Raw genomic sequence first — 24,219 nt, 5'->3', positions numbered from 1 at the left:
GGAGCATGGGGAAGGCACCCAGGGGTGCTGTGGGCTCAGGAAAGGGAAATGCTCAATGCTGGGCTAGGAGGGAGGTATAGGGAATGATACCTGCTCACGTTCCGCCGTCTTCCGCAGCTTGTAGATGAACTCCACCATGGCCACAAAGACTGACAGCACCAAACCTGCTGCCAGCACGATGAAAATGCCGCCGATGTTCTGGATGCCCAGGGCACTGGCCTCCTTGTTCTCATCCTCAGGACAGCCGTTCCCCCTCCACCACTTCTCCTTCATGACGTGCAGCTTGTCCTCTTCCTGAAGCTGCAGGATAGCAATGGTGATCTTGTCCCGGTACGGTGAGCCTGGGGGCAAACAGCACAAAGTGGGGATGTCCTCCTGGTGAAGAGAACCTCCAAACCTCTCTTTGGGAAGGTGGTCCATACGAGCTTTGGTTGTTTGGAAATGGGCTGCTGGGAGAGGATTATCTCCCTACGACCACTTACCCATAGGGGTCCCAATCCCGTAGCCCTTGGAGTCGATGAGCCCCCCGACCTGGGTGAGGTTGCAGTTCCTCTGGGTGATGTACTCGATGGTGGTGGACTCCATCAGCAGGGCGTAGTCGGCCGTCAGGGTCCTCTGGATCCCTTCCTCGTTGTTCTTAACGAGAGCTGTGGGTTTGCTGCTCATGAAAGCCCACATCTTTTCAAAGGTAGAAATTTTGGATTTCTGGGGAAATGATACCAAAATAAGAATTAATATCCTGTCTGCTGGGGAAAAAAATGCATCTTTACAGTAAAAAATGACATCTCACGACAATGAGAGAAGACAGAGAATGTTTTGGAGGCTCTGTTTTCCTCTCTCACAGGTTCTGTTGTATTCCTGTCTTTCCCCAAGCATCACAATGGAACGTCTCCTCTGAGCTGTGTGCAGCTGCCAAACAAATTTAACATACCCAAGTAAACAGAGGTTTGGAAATACTGGAGAAGATTGTCTTCTGGTTAAAAATAGGGTATTCTTCCATGAGCAGCAGGCGTTCTGTTAGCAAAGAGGAGCGTTGCTCTTTGTACAGGCAGGTTTTTCTTCTAGGAAACGTGTTGGGTGAGAAGAAATGTGGCTCTTTTTGGTCTTTCCATAGCGTTTTAAATACAGTCTTTGCCTGTGACCAGACACTGGGTTTGCTGTTGTGCTGGGGATGGGCATGGGGCTCATCCTGCACATGGTTCTGGCTGCTGCTATCCATATATATGTATCCATATATATATATATATATACAGGGGGAAATTAGCTAAGCCATACTGCCCCTCCTTGTGCTTGGTTCACATATGGACTTATGGCCGTGGTCACCCATCCAGCACCCCAGGCCCAGTAGTGCCAAATGGTGACGAGAGCCATTCCTCTGCTGCTGACCCATGTGCTCATCCCTGCTGGAACAGCCACGGACTCATTGATGTCAATTAGAATTCAGACTCGTTATAATCCGCTGATGAACCTGCGGTACGGGAGCGAGCTGCATTCAGGAGGCAGGATAATCTCCCTCGCCTGAAAATCCGGTCCAGTGCCCGTGAGCCAGATTTGTGGCATCTATCAAGCCTCAAAGAGCAGCAAGAAATGTCGCCTCCAAAAGGATTATTAAATATCTGTGCATTACGATGGGTAATTGAAATGAACAGCACACTCGAGTTGCCGATAACGACTTGTTTAACATTTATATAGTTCAGATCAGAGGCCTCTGGGTTCACTGGCTCTCCCTTTTGCTCTTTCTCTTCCTGCATTTAATGCTCCTTGGGTGTTGACACAGGGCTCTTAAACAACATCAGTGTTCTCCCAGTTTAAAGCACAGAGCAAAATAAACTGGCAAAAAATCAATAGGCTGCATTTAGTGAAGCTAATAGGACTTGCATGAGGCATTGTAGCTCTTCAGGCAGCTTAAATTACACGAGACAGGGCTGCCTGGAACAGAAAAAAAAAACCCACTTTTCTCTTCTCTGCTCTTCTTAAATCCCTTCTTTTGACCTGCTGCAGGGACTTCATTGTATTTGGAAATAGGCTGGATGCTGTGTGGCTTCAGCTTGGGGTCCTGGGTTGCAGACCTTCCTGCTTGCTGCAGCCCCAGCCTTGTGCCCAGCAAGCTGCTGTGGCCTCATCCTCATCCTCATCCTCATCCTCATCCTCATCCTCATCCTCATCCTCATCCTCATCCTCATCCTCATCCTCATCCTCATCCTCATCCTCATCCTCATCCTCATCCTCCCCAAACAGAGCCCTGGGGTGAGCTGTGCCTGCAAGGGCAGCTCAGCACAGCTCTGCTTTGGGCTGAGCTCTGCAGTCTGCAGCCCTCCACCTCCCCATGGGGAATTTATTTCCAGTTAGTTTCTTTAACTCGGCTAACAGGAGATAAGAGCAGTCCCTTTCCAAGTGAAAATTCGCCAGCTGTAATTCTCAGCGCAGCACCAGCGGTTTGATAGAGCTGCCTATTTGTTAGAAGTCCAATTTAGAAGCATTTGTCAGTCATGGTGAGAGCAGCCATCAATCAGGCATTGAGGGAGCTGCAGCTCACACCTCACTTCAGAGGGGCTGGTTTATCTGTGGGCTGTGGGTGATGTCCCAGAAGCAGACCCATCCTCGTTATGCACATTAATTTGTTAGCTCTAAGTTGATACCCGGTGAGTACATGCGTTGTATTCACATTGTGGGATGTGAATATGGCACTTGGAGGTGCTCAAGACCAGGTTGGATGGAGCTCTGGGCAAGATCTGGAGGCTGGGGGTTGGAACTTAATGATTCTTGGGGTCCTTTCCAGCCCAAGGCATTGTATGGTGGTAATCAGCCCCTGCCCTGGAGCTGAGTGAGGGGCATACAGAGGTGGGCAGCAGCCCCACTGTGTGCAGGGAGTGCAGGAACTCAACGCCTCTGAGCTCATTCTTTAGAGTCACAGCTCAGGAGCTGCCTTTAATAACCAATGCTTCAAGAGCAGTCACCCAAATAAATTAATGGAATAGTTTAGAGGAGGCAATATGAGGCATCTTGCCAAGACATATATGCTTTTTTATCAGTGAAATTGGCAAGAAAGTAACTTTCAGGCTGACGATTTTCAATTCCAGCCTGTATGAAAAAATAAATTGATTTTCCCCAACTGAAGATACTTACTCTGGAGGATTTAACATTTCTGTACAAGTGAATGTCTGTGTACACACATCCACACACCCTCACATTAAACCCCACGTTTGTTCAGAGCGAGACAGCATCTCCTGCATGATATGAAGGATTCCTGGCATGATCCACAATGAAAGCGAGATGCTGCTCCCAAATTAATTGATCTGTTTACTCCTGTAACTCAATCTGCATCGCCAGGAAATAAATAGCTGCTCCGAGCTTCTTCTGGTGACAGTCGCAGTCTGATGATGTGGTTGGGAAGCTCTCAGTGCTGTGGTTTGTGGGGGTCTCAGGGTGGTCAGCAAACTGCTCTGCCTGTGCATGAGGGCTGAGTGAGTGCAGCATTGAGTGAGTGCAGCATCCCTTGTGCTGTGCCCATGTGTGTGTGTTAGAGGGCAACGCTAGTATTCATCTCCAAACAGCAATGGCAGAACGCAGAGGAAAGGGAAATGTGCCGCAGCAATAAGCTGTGCCAAGTGCCCATTAGAAGCCCAGAGAACGATTCTGATGCATAATGATAGGAAGCCGTAAAGATGCTGTGTCCTTGGTTTAAAAAAGAAAAATATAGTTTCCTTTTATTTCCATATAAAACTCTTATTGGAAGGAGCAGTTAAAGCACCCCAGTAAAAGGCTGTGCCTCCCAATGGCTGCACCTTCAGAAGGCAGCAATGTGCTGCTCCAGGCTCAGCCAGCAGCCATGGTGTGGCTTTATCAGACCCCCAGCCACACACAGACAGAGCATTAAGGAGGCAGAACCCTACCTTCATGAAGGAGGGGTAGCATTGAATACACACACACCGCCCAGGAAAACCTTTGTGTCTGTAACACAAGCAGTGTGTGTAAGCTGAAGCTCAGTCGTGCATGGTAGTGTGCAAGGATCCTCTCGTACCTTTGGCACTAAGATTATAAAGCACGCCTCTGTGTTCTGCCATGGCCTTTTCTTGCAAGACAGCTTTTTAAGGTCACCATTAAATTCAAACTCCTCTCCAAGCTGGGATGCTCATTGCTGAGGTTAATCAGCCCTCATTTCTATTCCTTTATTCCCTTGCTCTTTTCTACAAGTGTGTTTTTAAAGGCCAGCTGCGGTTCCAAAGGTCTTTTCCAGTCTCTGGCTTTCTTTCCCCTTTCCAGGCAGCAGTGCAGTATGAATTGCATATGAAATGTATTGCATGCAATGTAGGTTGGAGTGTCTGAGCCTGTGCTGGGTGCAGCCCCCCAGAGCTGTCAGATTGCTGTAATTTTGTAATTGTGACTTCAATTAGCAACTGGGAGAGAAGGATTTAGCTGTGATGTGAATTTAGGTAAGCTAAAGTGACGGGGTTAATGTCTTAATGAAGACAGCAGGCAGGAACAACCTGCCCCGAGCCGGGTCTCACCTTGAAGAAGGTCATGGTTGCACCATCCTTCACAGCCCCATACTCAATTTTGGTCTGCTTTGCCAGGTCGTCTGCTGAGTCAATGGGGGATTCCATCCTCTCCACTGTCAGGAAGGCGGCGAGGTTGGCCGTGTAGGACGAGATGATGATGAGGGTGAAGAACCACCAGATGCCACCAATGATCCGCGTGGAGAGCGCCTTGGGCATCAGCTCAGAGCCTGGAGGAGGGGACAGGGGGATGGGATGAGAGAAGGGACCTGTGTTATATGCATTATCCACGTGTATATGTACGTATACATGAAGCATTCGATTTCACTGTCAAACTGTAACAGCTGCTCAATTGAAGCCAGCTGCTTTTTGAGGCGCATCATCCAGACAGATGCATGCGAGATCAGTGGGTCCTTCTGTCCCTTTCTTGCTGACCTTGGGTAACAGTGCACAACTTACAGGAACCATTCAAACCGAAGTAATTAACGAGGCAGCTTTTATGAGATTGAAATAGCGAGACGTCCATGAACTTTGATGAGTGGTTTGTTCTGCCATTTAAAGTGTGCTTTGCTTTCATACAGATCGCTTTTCAAAGCTCTCACTCCAGGGAGTGTGTTCAAATACACAAGGTATGGAAAAAGAAATCAAGCAGGGAGAGAAAGGAACTATCAGGGTCCAGTGCTTTGAATGATGGTTAGAAGTGGGGGAGCTGGAGATGCTGCTGCATGAAAGGTGTAACAGGTCTGGAATGACTTTTACTGAGCAAACATGAAGGACTAAATGGGCTGTGCTATTTTTGTCATCACCCGAGCCACCTTTTAAAGCCAGGAAAGAGCTCTGGGTTCCAAACCCAGGATACATCCAACCTGGAATTTGCAACAAAGAGCAATTTGGGCTTTGCAGAGCAATTTTGTGCAGCGGCATCAAAGCCTGGTGTGGAGTGCAGCTTTTCTCCTGTCTGAGTGCAGCAAGGAGGCACCGGAAAGCAAAGCACTGGGTTTGCAGTTTGCTTTAGTTCTTCTTAAGATGCTTCTCCTTTCCATTCCATCCCTTGCCCTTTGATGCAAAGGGAGGTGTGACATCAGTCTACCTTTGAAATGTCTTTTTTTCTTCTTAGATGTGGAATTGAGTTAAAAAGAATACAGCTCTTTTCATGTATCCTCTGCCTCTGCCCATAGGGGCTGGTGTGGGCAGGAGCCCCACTGCTGTGGGGCAGTGCTGTGGGTCTGTTACTTGCTGGCTGCCACCACCACTGTGGGATAAATAACATGGGATGAGTGTTTGATGTTTTCCATTGATTCCTATTCTGGGATTTTCTGCAATTAGACCACAGCTATATTTTGCTCCTCATTCAGCACTGCTCACAAGCTCGCTCCATGCTGTCTTCCTAATGGATTTACTCTATTCATTCCATCTCTATACATTCTTTTTGCTCTGTTGCATCCATAGATACGGCTGTAATCCTATCTGTGCCCGTTTCTAAGCTCCCTGCTATGCTGATACCCCACTCCAGCAGCTCCGGGAATGCTTCGAAGGGCTCTCAGCCATTTCCCAGTGCACAGAATGACCACACAGGGATGGAAACGGGGACAGATCAGAGTGCACAAAGCTCTGTCTTCTGCAATAGATCTGAGATCACATATTTAAACACACGGCTGAACTAACAGAGCTGGAGGGCTGCTGCTGTGTGTGGCACTGCCCACGTGCACCCTGCACTGTGATTCCCCATGGCAGCTCTGGTGATGCTCCTTCCAACACCTGCACATGTCATTAGGAGTAATTACTGTTAGCAGGGCACATGTGAGCTGGCTGCAGTGGGGCCGTGAGCTCTTGGGATGATGGGCTTTGACCCAGTGCCCAAAAAAAAGGGGAAAAAAGAGGCTGAGATGTTCTGTGCTGCTCTCACCCAGAAGAAATCTGGGTGCTCTGTGAGCACACGGATATAGGAACCCCATTGTGGGCTGTGCCTGATCAGAGCATCCCCCCTCCCCACACCCTGACAGCTTTGCCCGGGGCTGGCAGTGTCCCTTTGTGGTTTCTGCTTGGATCTGACAGACACAGCGATGTTATCTTGTTCCTGTCACATAGAAATGAAGCTGTACGTCTGAAAAACCACACCAAAGGGCGGTGTGGGAGAAGCAGCAGGGAGCTCTGTACCTTGCTGCATCAGTGCTCCCATCCCGAACCAGAAGCTGTTGAACAGGGTGAAGTTGTTCTCCACGATGTCCGAGCCGGGGTTGCAGGGATGTGCATCGTACCACTCATATGGGCTGAACCTATGGGGACACAGAGCAGGAGTTCATTAGCTGGGATGTGGCACAGAACACGGGCTGTGCACACACGGTGCTGCACAGAGCTGCTGCTCCATTTGCCTGTGCAGCTCCTTAAAGTAAAAGGCAATTTCAGTGCCAGGTTTTGGGCAGTAACCAGCATGGCTGTGAGCCTCTCAGTCCCACACTGCTGCAGAGATGGGTCCCAACACAAAGAGCTCACAATCCAAGGAAGCACCTGAGATATAGAGCAGGACGGAGCTGTGCAGGATGGAAACTTTCTCAGGCTGCCTGTGGTGGGTTGTGAGACAGAAAGGGAATTGCTGAGATGAAATGAGCCCGGCAGGATGGCAGGATGTAGAACTTCAAGGTCTCCAAGTGGGAACCTACCGATGTTGCTCAAATTACAGGGAAATATGCAGAAAATTGCAAAGCAGCGACTGCCTTCAGTGCTTGCAAAGCAGCAGGACCATTAAAAGAAGGAAGGGGGTGTGGGGGGGTATGGAAGGAAGCAGTGAGCACTGCTTGGTGGCCCCATGCAGCTGCAATCTGGGCTGTTCATGATGCTCCATGGGCCAGGTGCAAAACAGGGGCTGAGAAATATTTCATCAAAACCCCTGATTACTTTCTTGTCTCTTTTTGGCGGGGGAGCGGCATTTCAAAGAAGGCTGAGTTAAAGGTGAGATCTGACACGGAATGCTACTGAGTCTAAATTGCACCTCCAGAGAAATCTCCCACGGATCACCCAGCCCTGGCTGCAATTAAGATGAGCATTGATCCCCACCCTGCTGTGCTAGTGGTGATGGGTGGTGGCTGTGTCCCCTCACATAGGACCCCATGGAGCCATTGGCATTGTGGTTCTCCAGAGCTGGGAACAGAAAGGCTGATTAAAGAGGGAGAGGATCATATCCATCCTTTCTTGCCTCTGAGCAGCCCCTGAGTTGGCTGCGAGTGGCACTGACCTATGGCTGTAGCAGCAGCACAGGATCCTGGTGCCTGGTTTGGAGCTCACAGCTCTGAGTTAAGGCTTTGTGATGCTGAGTGTTTTTCTCCAGAGGTTGGAATCTGAAAGGCCTGGCCGGGGTCAAAAGCAGATATTGGCTGTGTTGCTTCTGAGTGCGATAAATACATCCCATATCTCTCCCATGAAAGCTCTTAACGCTCTGTCATTCCTGCAGTACCTTGGTTACATGGAATGCTTGATGTTCTTAAAAGAGTCTGAAGGCAGAAGGAGTGTCAGGAGCAGAAAGTGTGGAGAAGAACCTGTTTACAGGGCTGCATTTCAGCCCTTGTGTATCCCATGCAGTGCTGGGTACCAATGCTGTAGGGGCTGGGTGCTGCCTGCACTGTCCTATATTGCAGCTCCTTGTGTGGGTACAGAGTCTCAGTGAACACACTTTGCAAGGGGGATCTGGGTCATTTGGGTCTGGTTTGGTATTCAGATGAGTAGGGAGAAATAAACTCACAACAGTTCAAACTGTCTTTGAATTGTAATTCCAAGCTGTGCGAGCATCCCTATAATTGATGGCATTGGAGCCAAAGGCGTTACGGCAGCACAGTCCATCTAGCTGTGCTCTGCATGGCTGATGGAGACATAAAGTGAAGAAATTCCATTAATCATCACAGTATTTCTCCTCCCTGTAATTAACAGCCTTCTCTGTCCCAGGTGAGCACCCGCCTGCTGAGAGCACCAGCACTGGAGTGCTCCCTATGGCTCTGCCACGTGCCAGAGGTGCATCACAAGGACTAGGAGGGAGAATGCTTCCCTTGCAGCCTGCAGCCCTGGGGACCCTTGGTGCCATTAAGGGACACTGGGCTCCTGTGGTGGGTGGTGGGATGGAATGGCTTTGCCCCCCAGGTGGGTTGAGGAGGGCTGGTGCTGTCTGCCAGGCAGGGATTCCTCTGACAACTGCTGTGATGTGTAATTAGGATATTACATAGTAAACTCAGGAAATCATCTCTAAAAGCCTCTGAGGACCTGAGGGAGGTTGAAAATTGCAGATTTGTTGGAACACGAGGGTTAATGGGTTCTAGTTAGTGCAGTTTCATGTTTAATCTCTGCTCTGACTGCTTGATGGATGGCAGGGGCTGAGGCAGGGGCTGCCTTCTGCACTGTGCTGTAGGGAGGCACAGCCCTGGGGGGGCAATAGGGCCTTATGAAGCACTGCTGCATGGTTGGAGGTGCAGCAAGCTTCCCTGGGGCTCAACCCACGTATCTGAGCACCTAAGGAGTGTGCATGGCCAGGGATATGGCCAAGAGAAAGCAAAGGCTTTGTTCTGCTTTGAGGAGGCGGCATCACGTATGCAGAGCAGCCCTGGCCTGTGAATCTCATCAAAAGACGCTGTGAAATTAATAACACATGCAAATGTATGCAAATTCCGCTGCTTTTAAATATAGAGGTTTGAAACATGTTAATTAGATGCATATTAATTTCTGTAAACAGACACATCGTCGGGTCCGTAGCAACGCTCTCTCCTTTCTTTTGCTATGGGGAGGGCTGTGGGGCTGGCTGTGCCCTTGCTGGAAGTGGGATGTGCAGGATTAACATTGTGGCTCCTCATTGGATCCATGCAGAACACTGTGGGGTTGTTGGGGCCCTGTGGGCATCCCCTTACCTGGCTATGACAAAGAGCACGCAGCTGACCCCCAGGTAGGCGAGGAGAATGTACATCCAAATATCAGGAGACAAAGGGTTGAGGAAGGAAAACACACTGGGGTTGGTCCCGTTGGGCTTCCGGTACAGAATGCTGACCCCCAAAGTCATAAAAGGCTTGGAGAAGTCTATCGCTTTTTCCCGTACGTGGGTGATGGTGAGAGGAGCAACTGCCAGGTCAGCTTTCTATGCACAGCACGGGGGGGGGGAGACACAAAGGGAGAGAGAAAGAGAAAGAAGCCATTAGACAGTGAGCATCCTCATCCCTCCAAGCCCTGCTCCCCAGCATGTGGAGCTGTGTTTGCTGCCTAGTTTGCTCCTGGGACACAGGGTTTGCCACAAGAGCCCACACTGTGATGGTGCAAAGGTTTTGTCCTTGCTGCCTTCACCAGAGAGCTCCAAACCCAGCGCTGTGTGTGTCCCGACACAAGCAGGGCGAGCTGGGGGGGATAGTGAAGGATTTGGCTCCTGATATCTCTGAGAGAGGGAGGAAATGAGCAGCGCTGCAGCCAGGGCCAGCAGCCACCTGCATGAGATCCTGCAAGCCAGAGCTGTCAGAATGATGGAGCAAGCAGAATGCTGGCCAGGAGCTTCTGCTTTGCACCAGAAAACGAGAAGAGAAAAAATCTGCATGGATGCCCAAGGATCAAAAAACGTTTTTAGAGCTGAGATAAATTTTTACTGTGTCAATTTCAGCAGCTCCAGCGATCTGATGGCGGCCCCACGTCCTCAGCAGTGTGTGTCCTATAGACAGAAGGAAGATGCAACCCAGGCTGTGCTGTGCCCACAGATTTCAGGGCAGGATGGGGCGCTTTGATGCCCCTTTTCTTAATGCAGATTCTTCTGGAGGTGGCTCTGATTGAGGCTTTGCTGATGGAGAAGCTGTGGGTCAGCCCCCCAAGGGTGCAGCTTCCATTGGTCACACTGTGCCACCACGATCTGGGTATCACAGACCGGGCCCTGAATGCTTCTTTCTCCCATCCCCAGCTTTGTGCTCTGCACGGTTAAATGGCTTTTATTAGAAATGAGGAATTACGGTGAGTGCCAACGGCTTAAAGGCCCTTATCCAGCAAAGCCACTTAAGCACATGCTTCTGCCTTCTCAGAGCTTGCACACCCTCTGAGTTCTATGGATCTCCTCAAGTGCTGCTCTGAACCGAGGCCAGGGAGATGACGTTCCCATCACGGAGCAGGGGCAGCCCTGGTGCTATGTCACTGTGTGCTCACTGCAGAGCTCTATGTTGCTCCCTGGGACCATGCAACCCCATCTGCAGCTCTGCTGGGCCACAGCTCTGCAGCCCCCTGGAGCAGAGCACCAGGACATATATTTATTCAAGCAAGTAAGCTGCCTCGGTGCTTATTTTGCCAATCTGAGCTCAGTGTTGACATAAACTAATTAGGCGTGCGTTGCCTGAGAGACAGGTAAATAGTGCGTGCTTTGCTGGGTTGTTATCCAGGCTCTGTCTGGCAGCACCCAGACGTTCATCCCCTATTGGGGCATCCCCAGGTGTAGCTGCCCTGATGGGGGCAGCTCTACCCACAGCAGAATGCTGGTAGGGAACCCAAGCAGGGAGCTGGGCCAAATGGGGGGCATTGAGGCTCTCCACCATCTCCTCCTAATGCCGAGTTCCTGCAGGGCATAAACAAGAGGCAAAACAAGAAGAGCCTCATCCACCAGCAATTGGTTTTGCTGTTGCTGGCCCAGTGGCTCCCAGATGAATCCTCACTCTGCAGCACTTGAGATAAACACCCACCAGTGCACAGCGCTAATGGGAACGTGGCAATGTGGTGCAATATGTATTTCTGCCAGAACGTACCGTCAATAAATGCCCATTTATTGTGAAAGTGTTAAATCAGCTGTCATAAATCGTCCCTAAGGATAGACATTACATCTTCTCTATAGTTACCATTGGCAGGGATTTCCATTAGAAACCCTATTATTTTTCACGCCTTTTTTATTCCCACAAGAAGTTTTCAGATTGAATGGAAATTTGATCTGTGGTGTCTCAGCAGAAGGGAAGTTTTATTTGTGAACGAGTTGGTGCAAAATGTCCAGAACGATTCACGCTGTGGTTTTTTATGCGGGTTCTGCCCACAAACAACACAGAAGATTTGCAGCCGTTCTGCTGGGCAGACAGCTACGATTTACAAGTGGGATGGATGGGCCGTGGCACACAGAGCTGCTCTGCTTGTATCAATAATAATTCCTAAGAATAAGCAGCAGTAACAGCTCAGTGCTGATGTGGGGCGGAGATGTGCTGTTGCTGCTCACTGCCTGTGGATGCAGAGCAGGGTGGATGCTGCTGTGCAGGCGGGTGCAGGGCAGAGGGTTGCTTGCTTTGGGCTGATCTGCTCCTGGAGATCATGGATGAGGTCAGGCTGTGAGTGGCTCCGACTGCTGTTGCTTTTCCTGTTTATGCTTAAGGCCAGACTGAAACAAAGCAATTGCACAAGGGTGGATAGCCCGAGGCATCGCTGCCTGTGGGCAGGCATGTCTGGATCAGAAGGGACAGGGGAAGGATGTACGACTCCAAAGGCAGCAGTGCAGCACGCTGTGCAAACAGCCCATCCTCACTACGTGCTGCGGTGTGCACTGCTGTGAGCTGAGCATCACCACCCCAAAACTCAATCATCACACCTCCCAAGCTGCCCCACTGCCTGGGCATCTCACAGCACAGCCCATAGGGTGGGAGCTACCCCTGTCTATGTGCTGAGAGCTCCCAAAGCCCCTCTGCTTTGGGCAGGTGAGAAGGAGATGGCTTCACTGTGTCTGAATGCCATCTCCAAAATGTTTCCTAAGAGGCATGGAATGGCTTTGAACTCTCCCACGTGCCTATCAGGTGTTGTTCCTCTCCCTGCATGGTAGGAAGGAGTTTTGCTGCTAAGGAAGGGCCGCAACTGGTTGAAGATTCTCTTTTTTAATGCTTTACATAAACACTGCTGTAAAAAGCAACGACGTGTAGATAAGGAGAATGGCTTCAGACAGGGCCTGGGCAGCAGCTGTAAATCACTGCCCAGCCTGGACCCAGCCGTACCTGTCAGAGGCAGAGTGCAAGCCTGATGCTTGCTTGCAAGGAAACCCGCAAGAAGAGGGTTTGGCCCTTTGCTGTTGCTGAATGTTAATGTACTGTTTTATTAAGTGGCCAAGAAATGCTTCAGTGCCGACTGACCGTGAATGCAGGGCATGACTTAATGAGGTTGTTCCCCGTATCTTCTCAGCTTGTCGCTTTCAGCCTTAGGAAGATGAGAAAAACCCCTGAGAGCCCTGCAACGTCTTGCAGGACATTGGAAGTGACACGGGTCAGGCTAAGTGACAGCACGGCTGCTGTTCCCCATATCTCATCTCCTGCTCAGAGCTGTTCCCCAGCGACCTGCAGTGGGGCTGCTGTGCTGGGAGCAGGGACCTGCTTGGCACTGAGGGATGCTGTGATCTGGCATGCTACCAGGGGATACATCCTGTGTCACACATCCATGTCATGCACATCACTCAGGGCTGTTGTGTAAGAGACCCTTCAATCTGTACTTGGAGCTACACGGACCTTTCTGGAAGCAGAAGCACAGAGGCAGATTTGCACAGCCTGTGGCACATTCCCCTTTGAGACAACGTGTCCTGGTCCCCAGGGCTGTCCTCGTGAGCCCTTGCCATCCTCCTGCCTCTCCAGGATGAGCCATCTAAGGACTGCCGTGTGCTTCTCAAACTGATGGAGCATCACCGTGTCCCTCTAAGGGACGTAATCATTATCATCTGCATTTTACAGATGGAGCGAGTACTGCACAGAAGCAACTTGTCCAATGTCATTTAAGGCAGACAAGATGAATCTGGAAACACAACCTAGATCCCTGAGCCCCAGCTCTGCCGTCTCACCACGAAACAATGCTCTGTTATCTGCTCATAGCAAAGCTCATTTACCAAAGTGACTCACCAAGCAAATGCATCCTTCTCACACGGCCTGGAAGAGCATCACGGCTGCTACGTACAAGAGATTATTTTTGTCTTTTTTTCTGCAAATGCAGCAGATGAATTTAGGAGGTAGCAGTGAGGCTGGGAGGTGTCAATGAGGTTGGGAGGGGGTCTGAGTGCTGCACCTCTGGGACAGGACTGAAGGAGGGAGGGATGTGCTGTAGCTGTAGGGCTGCAGCTACTGCCTGGGCAATGGAGATCAGAGGTGAATTCTGCCCTTATCTATTCTTCCAGAGACCTTTAGCAGGAAGGAGAGCTTTGTACAAACACCACAGCCCTGAGTGGGCCTGGGGGGGAGCATGGGATGTGCTGGAGGCAGAACCCGACAGGGAGCTCAGCATCCCCTGGCTGTGTGTCCTGGCTTCAGGCTAAGTGACCTTTTGGCAGCTGCAAGAGCAGGGCTGCCCCTGGAGTTACACTGGTGTCGGTGGGCTTTTGCAAGCTGCCTCATTAAAAGTGCAGATATAGGAGGAGAAAGCTGTACCCCACTCGCTGCCCGTGCCCTCTGGCTGTGCCACTCAGCTTTGGCCACGCTGTGCCCCAGCCCCACTGCAGCCCCGTGCCCCACTCACATGGTCGATGAGCTCCTTGATCATCCCGTTCCACTGGCCCTTGTCGTCCTGCGCTCCGTATTTGCCATCCTCCACCAGGCGGATCTCATAGGTGAAGCCCAGGATGATGGCCAGCTCCTTCAGCAGGTCGATGCAATACCCCTCAAAGCGGTCGTTCCCAAACAGAGCCGTGTCAGACTTGCGGAACATGACGAAGGGTTCCTCCTGGGAACACAGACCCCATTATGGCTCAGCCTGGCTGCAGGGTCAGCTCGCCAGGCTGTGCTGGCACGGGGACACGCTGGGAGTAAATTAACTTTGCACGGCGCAGCAGCTAATTAGCAACCTTGTTTACCCCACAAAATTTAATTCTGCCTCTTCTGAGCGGCCAACTGTTTTCCATTTGGTGGGATTTCAGGGACAAAAATATCCATTTCATGCTCTGAAATGAAGTGCTGAGGGGCACTGCAAGGTCAGGGGGATGAATAGGAGAGCCAGCTCTGCGCGGTCGGGTGCCCCCCATGCTGTGGGGTTGGGGCTGAGCCCAGCAGGCTCTGTGTGTGGCTGCTGCAGCCCAATGTTCCCCCAGTTTGGTTCTGTTCCATGGGATGCAGGGCTCTGCTCTCAGGAGTGGGGACTAGAGACTCCATGCCCATGGGGTGATGGATAGCAGGTGTTGGTGCAGCGAGCGGCACGGCCTGGGATGGCATCAGGCATGGGCAACCACCAAGGGCAGGGAACGGGGGGCACAAGGGCAGCCCGAGGGGGGAAACACGGAGGGGACAGATGGGAATGGCAAAAGCTTGGAAGCAGCGGGCAGGAGCTGGGAGGCAGGCGGAGGTAGCAGCAGCTGATAAATGGCCACAGTGAGGGTTGCACACAAGGCTGGCGTCCTTGCCGGCGGGGTCGGGCTCCGGCACCGTGCTGGGGAGCAGAGATGGGGCTGGTGTCTGCCTGCAGCACAGAGCAGAGTCTGCAGAAGCACAGAGCAACATAGGGGCACCACTGTGATGCGGCTGAGTTTGGCACATGGCTCCGTTACGCCCCGCTCCCCTCAACACCTCCTCCCCAGCTTTCTTTTTTATCTCTGGAATTAGTGCTTTGTTTGTGGATCGGTCCAGTCAATGGGTCTGGATATAAATACGGCAGCTCCAGAGCTGCCATAAAGCACTATTAATTTTGGGAAGCGCTGTAGGGATTACATACATATTTAACAGCCGAAGCGCTGAACATTAGGACGGCGCCCGCTTCAGTAATGCATCTGCAGGTCTCAAACATTTCCTAGGGGGTAATTCTGAACTCTGTGAACCACTTATTCACGGACTATTTCACAATTTATTACTGAAAATGGCCAGACATCCAATTCACAAGCTCTCTCGGTTTGCTAATCGATTTCTCAGTGAAGGTGCCCTCAATTTCATAACTTCACAGTTCCCATATTGCTTGGGGAGAGCGCTGCTGGCTGCTGGGGTAATATTTCTCTTCCAACAAGTTGCTGTGATACGAGCAAAAAGGGGAAAAAATAACCTTTCATGCTTTCCCTTCTGAGGTTCCTCCTCTGGCTTTCTGGCTCAGCAGGACAAAGGCAGAGTGCAAATGCACATACAGTTTAGGGATATGGGCTTTTAGAGCCCGATCTGTGAAGGTGCAGTGATTGCAGATTAAAACTGAGTGTATTCCCTGTAGGCTGCTGGGTTCCCTCACCCTGTGCACAGCACTGGACCCAGTACGGTCCTTAGGAACTTGTCCTAGCCCCATCGTTTTGCATTACACCCTGGTCTTGGAGGGCACCCCAAGTAGACATATCCATGCCCTGTAGTCCATCCTGACCCTGGCAGATGCGTTCCCCAGCTCTCAGCTCTATCTATCCCTGTCCTTCCTGTGGTCCCATGGCTTCACCTCACCCTTGAGGGCTCCTGCACTTCCCAGTGCCCCCCCTACATCCTCCTTGTCCCCCCTATGCCTTTTGTTTTGTCACTTCACTTGCACTTGTGCCATAGCTCCCAATGTGGCTGTTGCTTTCCATACCCATATCTGCTGGGGAGCTGTGGCTGCTCCCATTACCACCGTCCCATACACAGCCCTGGATTGCACAGCCTAAAGCTTTCAGCCTCAGTGGTCCCTCAGCATGGCTGTGAGCTGGCTGTGTGGGGTTGGTGCTCCTTGTTCCTCCCATGGTGGCACTCCACGAACCCACACTGTACGATACGGCCATATCCAAACCAATGGCACTCGTCATAACTCATTAGATAGAAAATAAAAACTCATTCTGATCTGATGGCTGCCATCAAATCCAATAGCCAACGTGCGGACAAAATGCAGCGTGACAGCTGGCAGCAGAGGGGCCCACTAAGCAGCCGTGCTTTGCTGGGTAATGGCATTACTCAGAGCTGGCTTATCAAAGACGTGCTTAGGAGAGGGAAAGAAACACGATTGTCACAGCTCAGCCTGGGTATGGGGCTGTTCCTGGTATCACTGTGCAGAACATGAGCATCCCTGATAGGAGACACTGTGCAGCCCAGCTGTGGGAGCTCACAAGGAAGCCTTGGGGGTCCCCATGGGGTGTCCTGACTCCTTAAGGGTGCACACAGGGGGCAGAAGGGGGAAGAGCTGTAGTCTCTTACCAGCACAGTGGTGACAATCAGAGATCTGTTGCTCAGTGAGTCCGTGACGTTGGGCCCTCGTCCCTTGGAGATCTCAGTGATGTTCAGACCATTGGAGGGGTTCCATGTCCCCACCTGAAAGGAAGAAAGAAGATGGGAGGTGAGCTGCTGGAACACCAGCAGTGTTCCCTGGAAATGGAACTTGCATCCGTTTGGAAGCAAAACTGATATCAGCTTGTCTCCCCAAACCAAAGGGGGGTCAGAACACACTGACTGTCAGCTCTGGGCTGGGGCAAAGAAGAACTAAAGGGAGCAAAAATATATTGGAGTTTGGTTTTAATTCCCTGAGTGGGGCCTTGCCAGGAAGGTGCTGAGAGCTGCAGGGAGCACCACATCTCCTCCACCCCCCCTTGGGCTCCTCCAGGTGCTCTGCTTTTCTCCAGCTGTCAATTTCAATAAGTCGTTAGGCTTTGAAGGTGTCTATTGACCCAGAAATAGCAAAACATGTCTCTATTTAGAGAAGCTGGCCGGGCAGCTCTAAGCCTGTTAACCCGGACCGTGCAGCACTGGAGGCAGGAGGAGCATCATGACAGCATGCTGTGGGGTCAGCAGGCTTTGGAATGGGTGATGCTGTCTGGCAAAGAAACCCCATAAACTCCAGAGGAGTTTCTATCAGTGCTGTGAAAGGCTCTGAGTGTTGGAAGTGAAGCCCCTCTGCCCCCCCCACCTCCATCCCAGCAGCTGCAATGCAAAGGTCTGCATTGCTAATGGGCACAGGGGGTCTGAGTGCTTACAGCTGTGTGGGATGAGGCTGAAATCCATGGAACTTAAGGCTGAAGTAATGAGTTTAAAAAAAAATGGCAGAAAGAAAAGGAAAAAAGAAAACAAGTGCCTTAAGAGAGCTGTGAGGCTCAGATAGTCAAAGCACTTGTAATTAGGTTTAGTTAATGCTTCGGTAATCCCTGGAACATCCAGGAGGTATCGGGATCAGGAGTGCAATCCTAAAGCTCAACAGACATAAGCTGTTCTACATAATGCAGAACCCGAGCAGGATTTGTTTGCCGTTTGGCATTCTGTTCTTTCAGATTAACCATTGACAGCAGCACGGTGTCGGCTGAGATTTGACATCGATACTTGTGAGCCCCTCTGGAGCCCAAATAAAGCTTTCAGCCAATGAGATGAGCTGCGAAATGTTGGGATTGCTGCAGACAAAAGTTGCATGCAATATATATATGGAGCTGTGGGTGGTGTGTGGCACACAGCACTGATAACAGTGCGCTCCTATGGGGCACCTGACAGACAGATGTGCAACATGGGGATGCACTGTGCATTGCCTCACACATCTCTCTGCTATCCCAGCACTCCAGAAAGCTGTGTTTTGGGTGCTGCTGCCTTTATAGTTCAGGCTCTATGGGGAAAAAAGAAGCAGTTGGGATACAAGGATCAGCATGTGCGAGGTGGGCTGTGAGCAAATGGGGCTGGGGGTCACAGGGTTTATCTGAAATAATGCTTTCTATATTCTGTTCTTGGCACCAAGAGATGCACTTCTAGGGGAGGGCTCTGCTGAGCTGGAGGTTTGTTGTTGGAAGCACAGAGTATATGCATCTGTAGTGATGTGAAAGTGCGGCGACAGCTTCTGCTGGAGAGAAGGGAGCTGGGATGGAGCTGGGAGCTGGGCTGGGATGGGATAGGAGCTGGGATGGGATGAGATAGGAGCTGGGATGGGATGAGATAGGAGCTGGGATGGGATGGGATAGGAGCTGGGCTGGGATAGGAGCTGGGATGGGATAGGAGCTGGGAGCTGGGATAGAAGCAGTCTGTGAGCACTGCAGTTGATTCCCAACCCCAACCTGAGGAGGCATCTGCTCCCTTTGGTGATTTGCAGGCTGCTCCCGTCTGCTCCCAGCTGGTGTCCCCTTTGGGATCCATCCTCTATCCATGCCCACAGGCACAGGGCTCAGTGCCTTGTCACTGCTGCCAGTCCAGCACCTTGTGTTTGTCTGAAAGCAGACGGCTCCAGAGTGTGGATGGATGGCTGCCCTGGAGCGTGCAAACCTGCTGCACAGTCCTCAGCACAGCCAGCACTCAGCATCACTCTGCAAAGGGCTCCAGGAGCCCTTAGTGTCCTCGTGTGCAGGTTTGGAGCCCAGTGGGGGTCAGTGGTGGCCATGAGGCAGCCTCGGGCTGCTCAGTTTTGCCTTAAACAAACAGATCTCACCTTGAGGCTGCTGTGTTTGCATGGTGTCCCCCCAAGACCTGCAGCAATACAAGGGGCTGAGGCTGCAGCCCAGCTCTTGGGACAGCCAGAAAACACACTTTGCTTTTTCCTTATCATCCCTTAAACAACACAGAGGCTAATGAAACTACACAGTACATCCTCCAGAACCTAGCCTGTAATAAGCCAGTGCTATTTCCAAGCAATTTTCCTTGTGGAAATCACACCAAGATGATGCTTTCAAGGGCTGTTTGTTGTTCTGTGAGCAAGCTGAGCAAGAAGCTGGATGGGATGGGTTTTATCCATCCCCCCCCCTTTCCCCGGGCTGGGTGAGCAGAGGTTAATGGCTGATGTGAGCATTCCTTCTGCTCCACGCTCTGTCCCCAAGAAGTGCCACAAGCATTCCTGCAGCTGGGATCTGTAATCTGCCACGCATCGCTCCGGGGCCGTGAGTCACAGCGGAGGCATGGAGAGAGATCAGAGAAATCTTGCAGAATAAATCTCCTTTTTTATATATATAAAACCCAGAAAACAACACAACCAGCAGCTGTCAGAGCTGTGCTGGGGCAGGACAGATGTTGCCTACCTTTTCAAGGCCGTCTTCTTTCAGGCTGATGATGTCCAAGTCAAAGTCTGTGCGCAGACCACTGCTCTTGTTAAAGACGATGCGTCCGGTGAGCCCTTCCCACTGGGCCTGAAAGGAGGAGGAAAAACACAGGGCTGTCAGTTGGCATCGTAAACAAGCTCATCGCCCTCCGCTCGACTATCTTTTAATTAGTCCCATTCCTGGTTCTTTCTCCCCAAAGAACATGATTAATTAATGACCACCTCCATGCGTTCTGCAGACGGAGATGTTCAGAGTGCTCTGCAGTCCCTGTGCTGGTTTGGTTCACACCTTTTGTGTCCGACAGCTGTTTGGGCTGTGATGACTCAGTACAAAACTCCTGCATTCATCACAGCATCCTTGAGGGTTGCATTTATCCTTGTGGTGCTGATGAATGGCTGGGCTGCGGGGAGCCCGGCTCTGGGACAGCTTGGGTTGAGCTCATAAATTAAAAGCTGCTTTTGGCAGGATGCTGATGCTCCTGAAGGGAATGAGAGCCTGAATGTCCTGAGCATTGGGCAGCTGTGGGAGTGCTGGCCCTTCTGCAGTGTGACCTCAGCAGGTGGCAATGCAGCCATGCTCACAGTGTGTGGCAGTGCTGCTCGGGGTGCAATAGGGGCACACTTATCCCTGCGCTGTGCTGTGTTGGTGCCAGAATGGGAAACGACAGGAGGGCAGTGGTGTGTGAGCTCAGGGTAATTTGCAAAAGGAACCAAGCAAACAAATTATTTACACTGTCTTTTGGCAGCCAGTTGGAGCAGATTTCCGCAGAAAGGAACAAAACATGAAAAAGGGGAGAGAGAGTGGCAGAGAAAGAAGAGATTTAATCTGCAGAGCCGATTAAGAGGAGGTTCATTCTCTGCTTGTGATGGGAGCAATCCCTCTCACTGCTCCCACAGCTGCACGGGGTCTGCAGGGCACGCTGCAGCACCCTAACACCAGCAGTGTGCTTCTGTCTTCATGTTTAAGGACCTTATGGGATTCTGTGCCCAGCCTTTTAGGTGCAACCCTAAGCGTGCATCCTTTGCTGCATGCATTTCCCTGACATCCCATGCAAAAAACCCCAGAAGCTCCCAAAGGCCTGGGGGTAAACAAGGTGACTTTCCTACAAAGCCACACTGGTGGCATTCCACCACCTCCCTGCAGCTCTGCCTTCCTTTGTTCTTACAAAGGGCTCTTCTTGCAGCCAGAGCAACACATGGGGTGCTGGCGTGGGGAGTCAAGGGGTCAGGGGAGGGTTTTCATAGCCCTGGAAGCACCGAACCCTCTGCCATGTGTGCAGGTACATCACATTGCTCCTTGCTGCAGAAGCTTTGCATTCATTTTGAGCAATTAAAGCTGCAAATTGGGCTCTCACCTCCTTGATGAAGTTCATGAAGCGGCCTCCGAAGCGCCAGGCTTTGTGTCGGTGGCACTGCAGGGAATTCACTGTCATCTGCGGGGCGCGCTGGTAGCACACGGACACCACGTGCACAGCATCATACAGCAGGGCCGCGTCTGTCTAAAGGGAAGGGAACAACATTTGTGGCTCTGCAGAGCACTGGTGACATCCATGCATACAGGGCAGAGCCACAGCAGGTTTCTGTTCTTCAGGTTGAAAGAGCACAACTCTGCCCTGAAATCAGAGCATCATCTGTCTGTGTGCATCTATCGGGGCTGTTCCTGGTGCTGGGACTGCTGTGTTGTCAAATGGAGAAGCTAATTCTGTATGTAGGAGATAGAAACAGAGCTTTCTTATTTCAGCTGCTTTGCCTAAGGAGTGTAAAGCTGCCTTACATGAAAGCATCTTAGCTATGCGCTCATACACAAGGGGAAAGGAGAACATGAAAAGCAAGTGTTTGGGGCTGGGAGAGGAGCACAAGGACATGTCCAGGTAATTTAATGGGGTGTTACTGTAGTGCTGAGACCCTCCTGCACCCCTGCATGCAGCACTGTAGAGGAGTGAAAGGAGAAGAGTGAGGTGACTGTTCTCCTAGGGAAAATAAAGCAGAATAGAGGGATACGAGGAGACCTCTCAAGGTGAAAGTCTGGGAGCTGTGCTACCTGTGGGAAGGATCGGGAGGCAGCCAGTCAGCAGTTATGGGACCAGAGACAGCCTTGCAGGGAAGACAGATGGGTGAGCAGGTGCTGCACCTTCCGAGCCGTAACTCAGTGAAGCAGAGCTGCCATCAGGCCCTAAAAGGAGTCATCAAAGCTGCGGCAGAAGCTGTCTCCGGGCATAGCTGTGTCTCTTCTTCCCTGCATCAATCTCAGGACAATGCCTGGCCCAGTCCAGCCAAGTGCTCTGCTCCTTCTGGGGGCTGCCTGGGGAGACAAACCCCACTGTGCTCTATCTTTGGGCAGCAGTGAAGGCTTTGGATTTGAATGCCTTGTGCCATTGTCATGCTCTGTACCATCATCACACCTTGTACCATCACCATGCCTCGTACCACCATCACACCCCACATTCCCATTATACCATGTCCTGTACCCTGTACCCTCAGCACACCCCACACCACAACGTCCCGTACCATCATCACACCGTCGAGCAGCCCCAGCTCTGCTTTGGGTGCAGACTGCAGCCTCTCCATCGCCCACTTCTCAATGATGGAGGACACGTGGGGGTTCTCCACGTTGAGGATCCTGAAACCAGTCAGGTTCACTCCAGAATAGCGGTATGGTTCTAGATCTAATGCATAAAGATCCTTCAAAGAGAGAAACCGGGTTAAACATTGGGTTTAGCTGTGGGGTGTTCATCTCTTTTGCATTGGGCTGTGTGTGTGCCATGGCAGAGCCCATGGGTGGAAGGCACCCATGCTGCTGTGTACTGGTGGGGCTGGGAGGTGATGGGAGAGGATTTGCTGTGAGCACCAGAGCCCTCCGGGTGCTGGGGATGGTGGAATGACTCTGAATCCAGTTTGCAGACAGCTATCAAAGAGGAACGGAGACGCATCTCTCGACGTTCCAACCAGCCTACACAGTCTGCAAGTGAATGAGAGTGCCCTTTATGCGACTGAAAAAGAAACTCCCCCAGCCAGGCAGCCCTGAGCTGCTGGCAGCTGGCCCACGGACATGGCTTGGCACACAGCAGGGATGGGCACTCCTTAATGCATCTCCTGGCTCTCAGCTTGAGATGGACTCCAGCTCAGGGACCGTCCTCAGTGCCCCATCACTGCTATGGGGCTGAGTGATGAGCCCAGGGCAATGCCCAGAGCCTGCACAGCCTGAATGGGAGCGGAGTGCTGCACGGGTGCAGTTGGATCAAGGGATGCATGGCAGCCAGAGGTTTTGGAGCTGCTTTGTATGTTGTGGCTGTACCAGCAGGATGTAGCTGGGCTGTGTGCTCACCCAGACACAGCAGCAAGCTCTGTTCTGCCCACAGGCAGCTGCAGAAACACCAGCCCTGAAACACAGCACCCTGAGCAAAGCAGAACACAGTCAGCACTCACCAGCAGCCAGCACTTCGTGCTCGGTGGGAGATCTGAGTTCCTACAGCTGTTTTGCTTTCCTAAGATTTAGGGGTTTGATCTCTCCTTGTGTGCTGCCCCGTGACCTTGCACCCTGGGCTGGTTGCTGATGGATGCTGGGCTGTAACCTGCTCAGTGCTATTCATCATGGGCAGCACAGCACAGGGCCTGGGCTGGGTGGGCATTTGTTGCTTTTTTGTTTTCCTGCTGAAAGATGGAAGTGCAAACCTCACGTCTCATTAAAGGGCAGCGCTCAGACCTGGTTGTATGATGAGTTTCAGATGGGTTACAGTGACCACAGCTGGCACACAGAGCTGCTTAAACTCAGGCATGCATGTGGGGTCTGCAGCATTGGGCTGTGCTCCCACCAGCACAGCTGGGCAGTGCAGAGCCCCACTGAGCATCAGAGCAAGAACAGGGGGGGGGGAATTGCCTTATCAGTTTCTCCCTCGTTTTCCACTCCTGTACAGCCACAAATTGGAACATCTGGTTCTATTTTCCACCTCATCAGCGTTGTCTTTTGACACTTTGTTTTTGTTACTGCAGATTTATTCTCCCCTCCATCCCACTGCCTTCAGGACAGCTCTGCTCCTGGGGCTCTGGGGGGTCCCTCTCCAGGTGATGCTGTTCCCCATGGGGCACTTGTGGTGCATAACATCCTCATGTGCCCACTCCTCAGCCTGAGCTCGGGGGGCTGTGATTTCTGTTTCCCTCTGCACAAAGCATAGGAAGATCCTTGCTTCCTTTGGGACACTGGCTTCCATGTTTGCAAATAGCTGCTTTCCAAAGCTGGCTGGGAAATCTCAGGACATTATGGGATAGAAGAGCTGCATGGAGAGCTGTGCTCCTATAGGGGAAGCTGGGCTGGGGCTGCTGCTGCCGGAGCACTGAGCAGAGCCGTGCTGCTGAGCCCACTGCTGCAGCATTTCGTGCCAAGTGTTGATGCACTGCACTCAGTATCGACTGGGGACCTTTTAGAAACATTCAGTATAACATAATAGACTAATTCATTAGCACCCCATGGGTCTAGTACTGTAGATGCCGAAGCACATGCGTTGCAAGCTAGGAAAACATTGCCTTAAGGAATGACAGATTAAAATATCTTTCCCATGATATAACTGTTATTTCAGGAAAGTGGCATTAATTGTGATTGCTTATCTATTAATTTATTATAATTCTTCTTTTCCCGCCTCCAGGCTGTACCTACACATGAAATGTACTCTAGGCTCAGCTGGGGCTGATTAATAGGAGGTTATCTGGGAAATGCTTAAAGCTGCCTGGAATAGATAATAGTAGCAGGGGTAATTAAAATGTCTTTTGCATTTGAAAAATAAATTTTGTGCAGTTTTTAAGGGTTAGTTTTTTGTCTGCTGCTTTCCTAAAGGCAGGGAGAGAAATTGGATTTTCAGAATCAAGCAAC

The 24,219-nt window shown here is 51.3% G+C and overlaps 1 protein-coding gene across 1 annotated transcript in view; it reads right to left on the bottom strand.

Moving 5' to 3' along the window:
• The window catches only part of GRIK3 (glutamate ionotropic receptor kainate type subunit 3), a 65,356-nt gene that overhangs the window by 3,867 nt on the left and 37,270 nt on the right, over window positions 1-24,219 (bottom strand). Inside the window, exons 6-15 of the mRNA XM_015883756.3 lie at window positions 21,864-22,037; window positions 20,711-20,854; window positions 19,336-19,443; window positions 16,556-16,669; window positions 13,953-14,156; window positions 9,383-9,606; window positions 6,654-6,772; window positions 4,509-4,726; window positions 483-705; window positions 91-341 (exon numbers count right to left, since the gene is read on the bottom strand). Of these exons, the coding sequence (XP_015739242.2) occupies window positions 91-341; window positions 483-705; window positions 4,509-4,726; window positions 6,654-6,772; window positions 9,383-9,606; window positions 13,953-14,156; window positions 16,556-16,669; window positions 19,336-19,443; window positions 20,711-20,854; window positions 21,864-22,037 (1,779 nt within the window). The remainder of the gene's footprint in view (window positions 1-90; window positions 342-482; window positions 706-4,508; window positions 4,727-6,653; window positions 6,773-9,382; window positions 9,607-13,952; window positions 14,157-16,555; window positions 16,670-19,335; window positions 19,444-20,710; window positions 20,855-21,863; window positions 22,038-24,219) is intronic.

The sequence above is a fragment of the Coturnix japonica genome, chromosome 17 (genome assembly GCF_054131305.1).
Source record: "Coturnix japonica strain WE chromosome 17, WE-NBRP24, whole genome shotgun sequence".
Lineage (NCBI taxonomy): Eukaryota > Metazoa > Chordata > Aves > Galliformes > Phasianidae > Coturnix > Coturnix japonica.
Note: the sequence above shows the minus strand (reverse complement) of the source record. Positions and strands in the feature narration are given on the sequence as shown.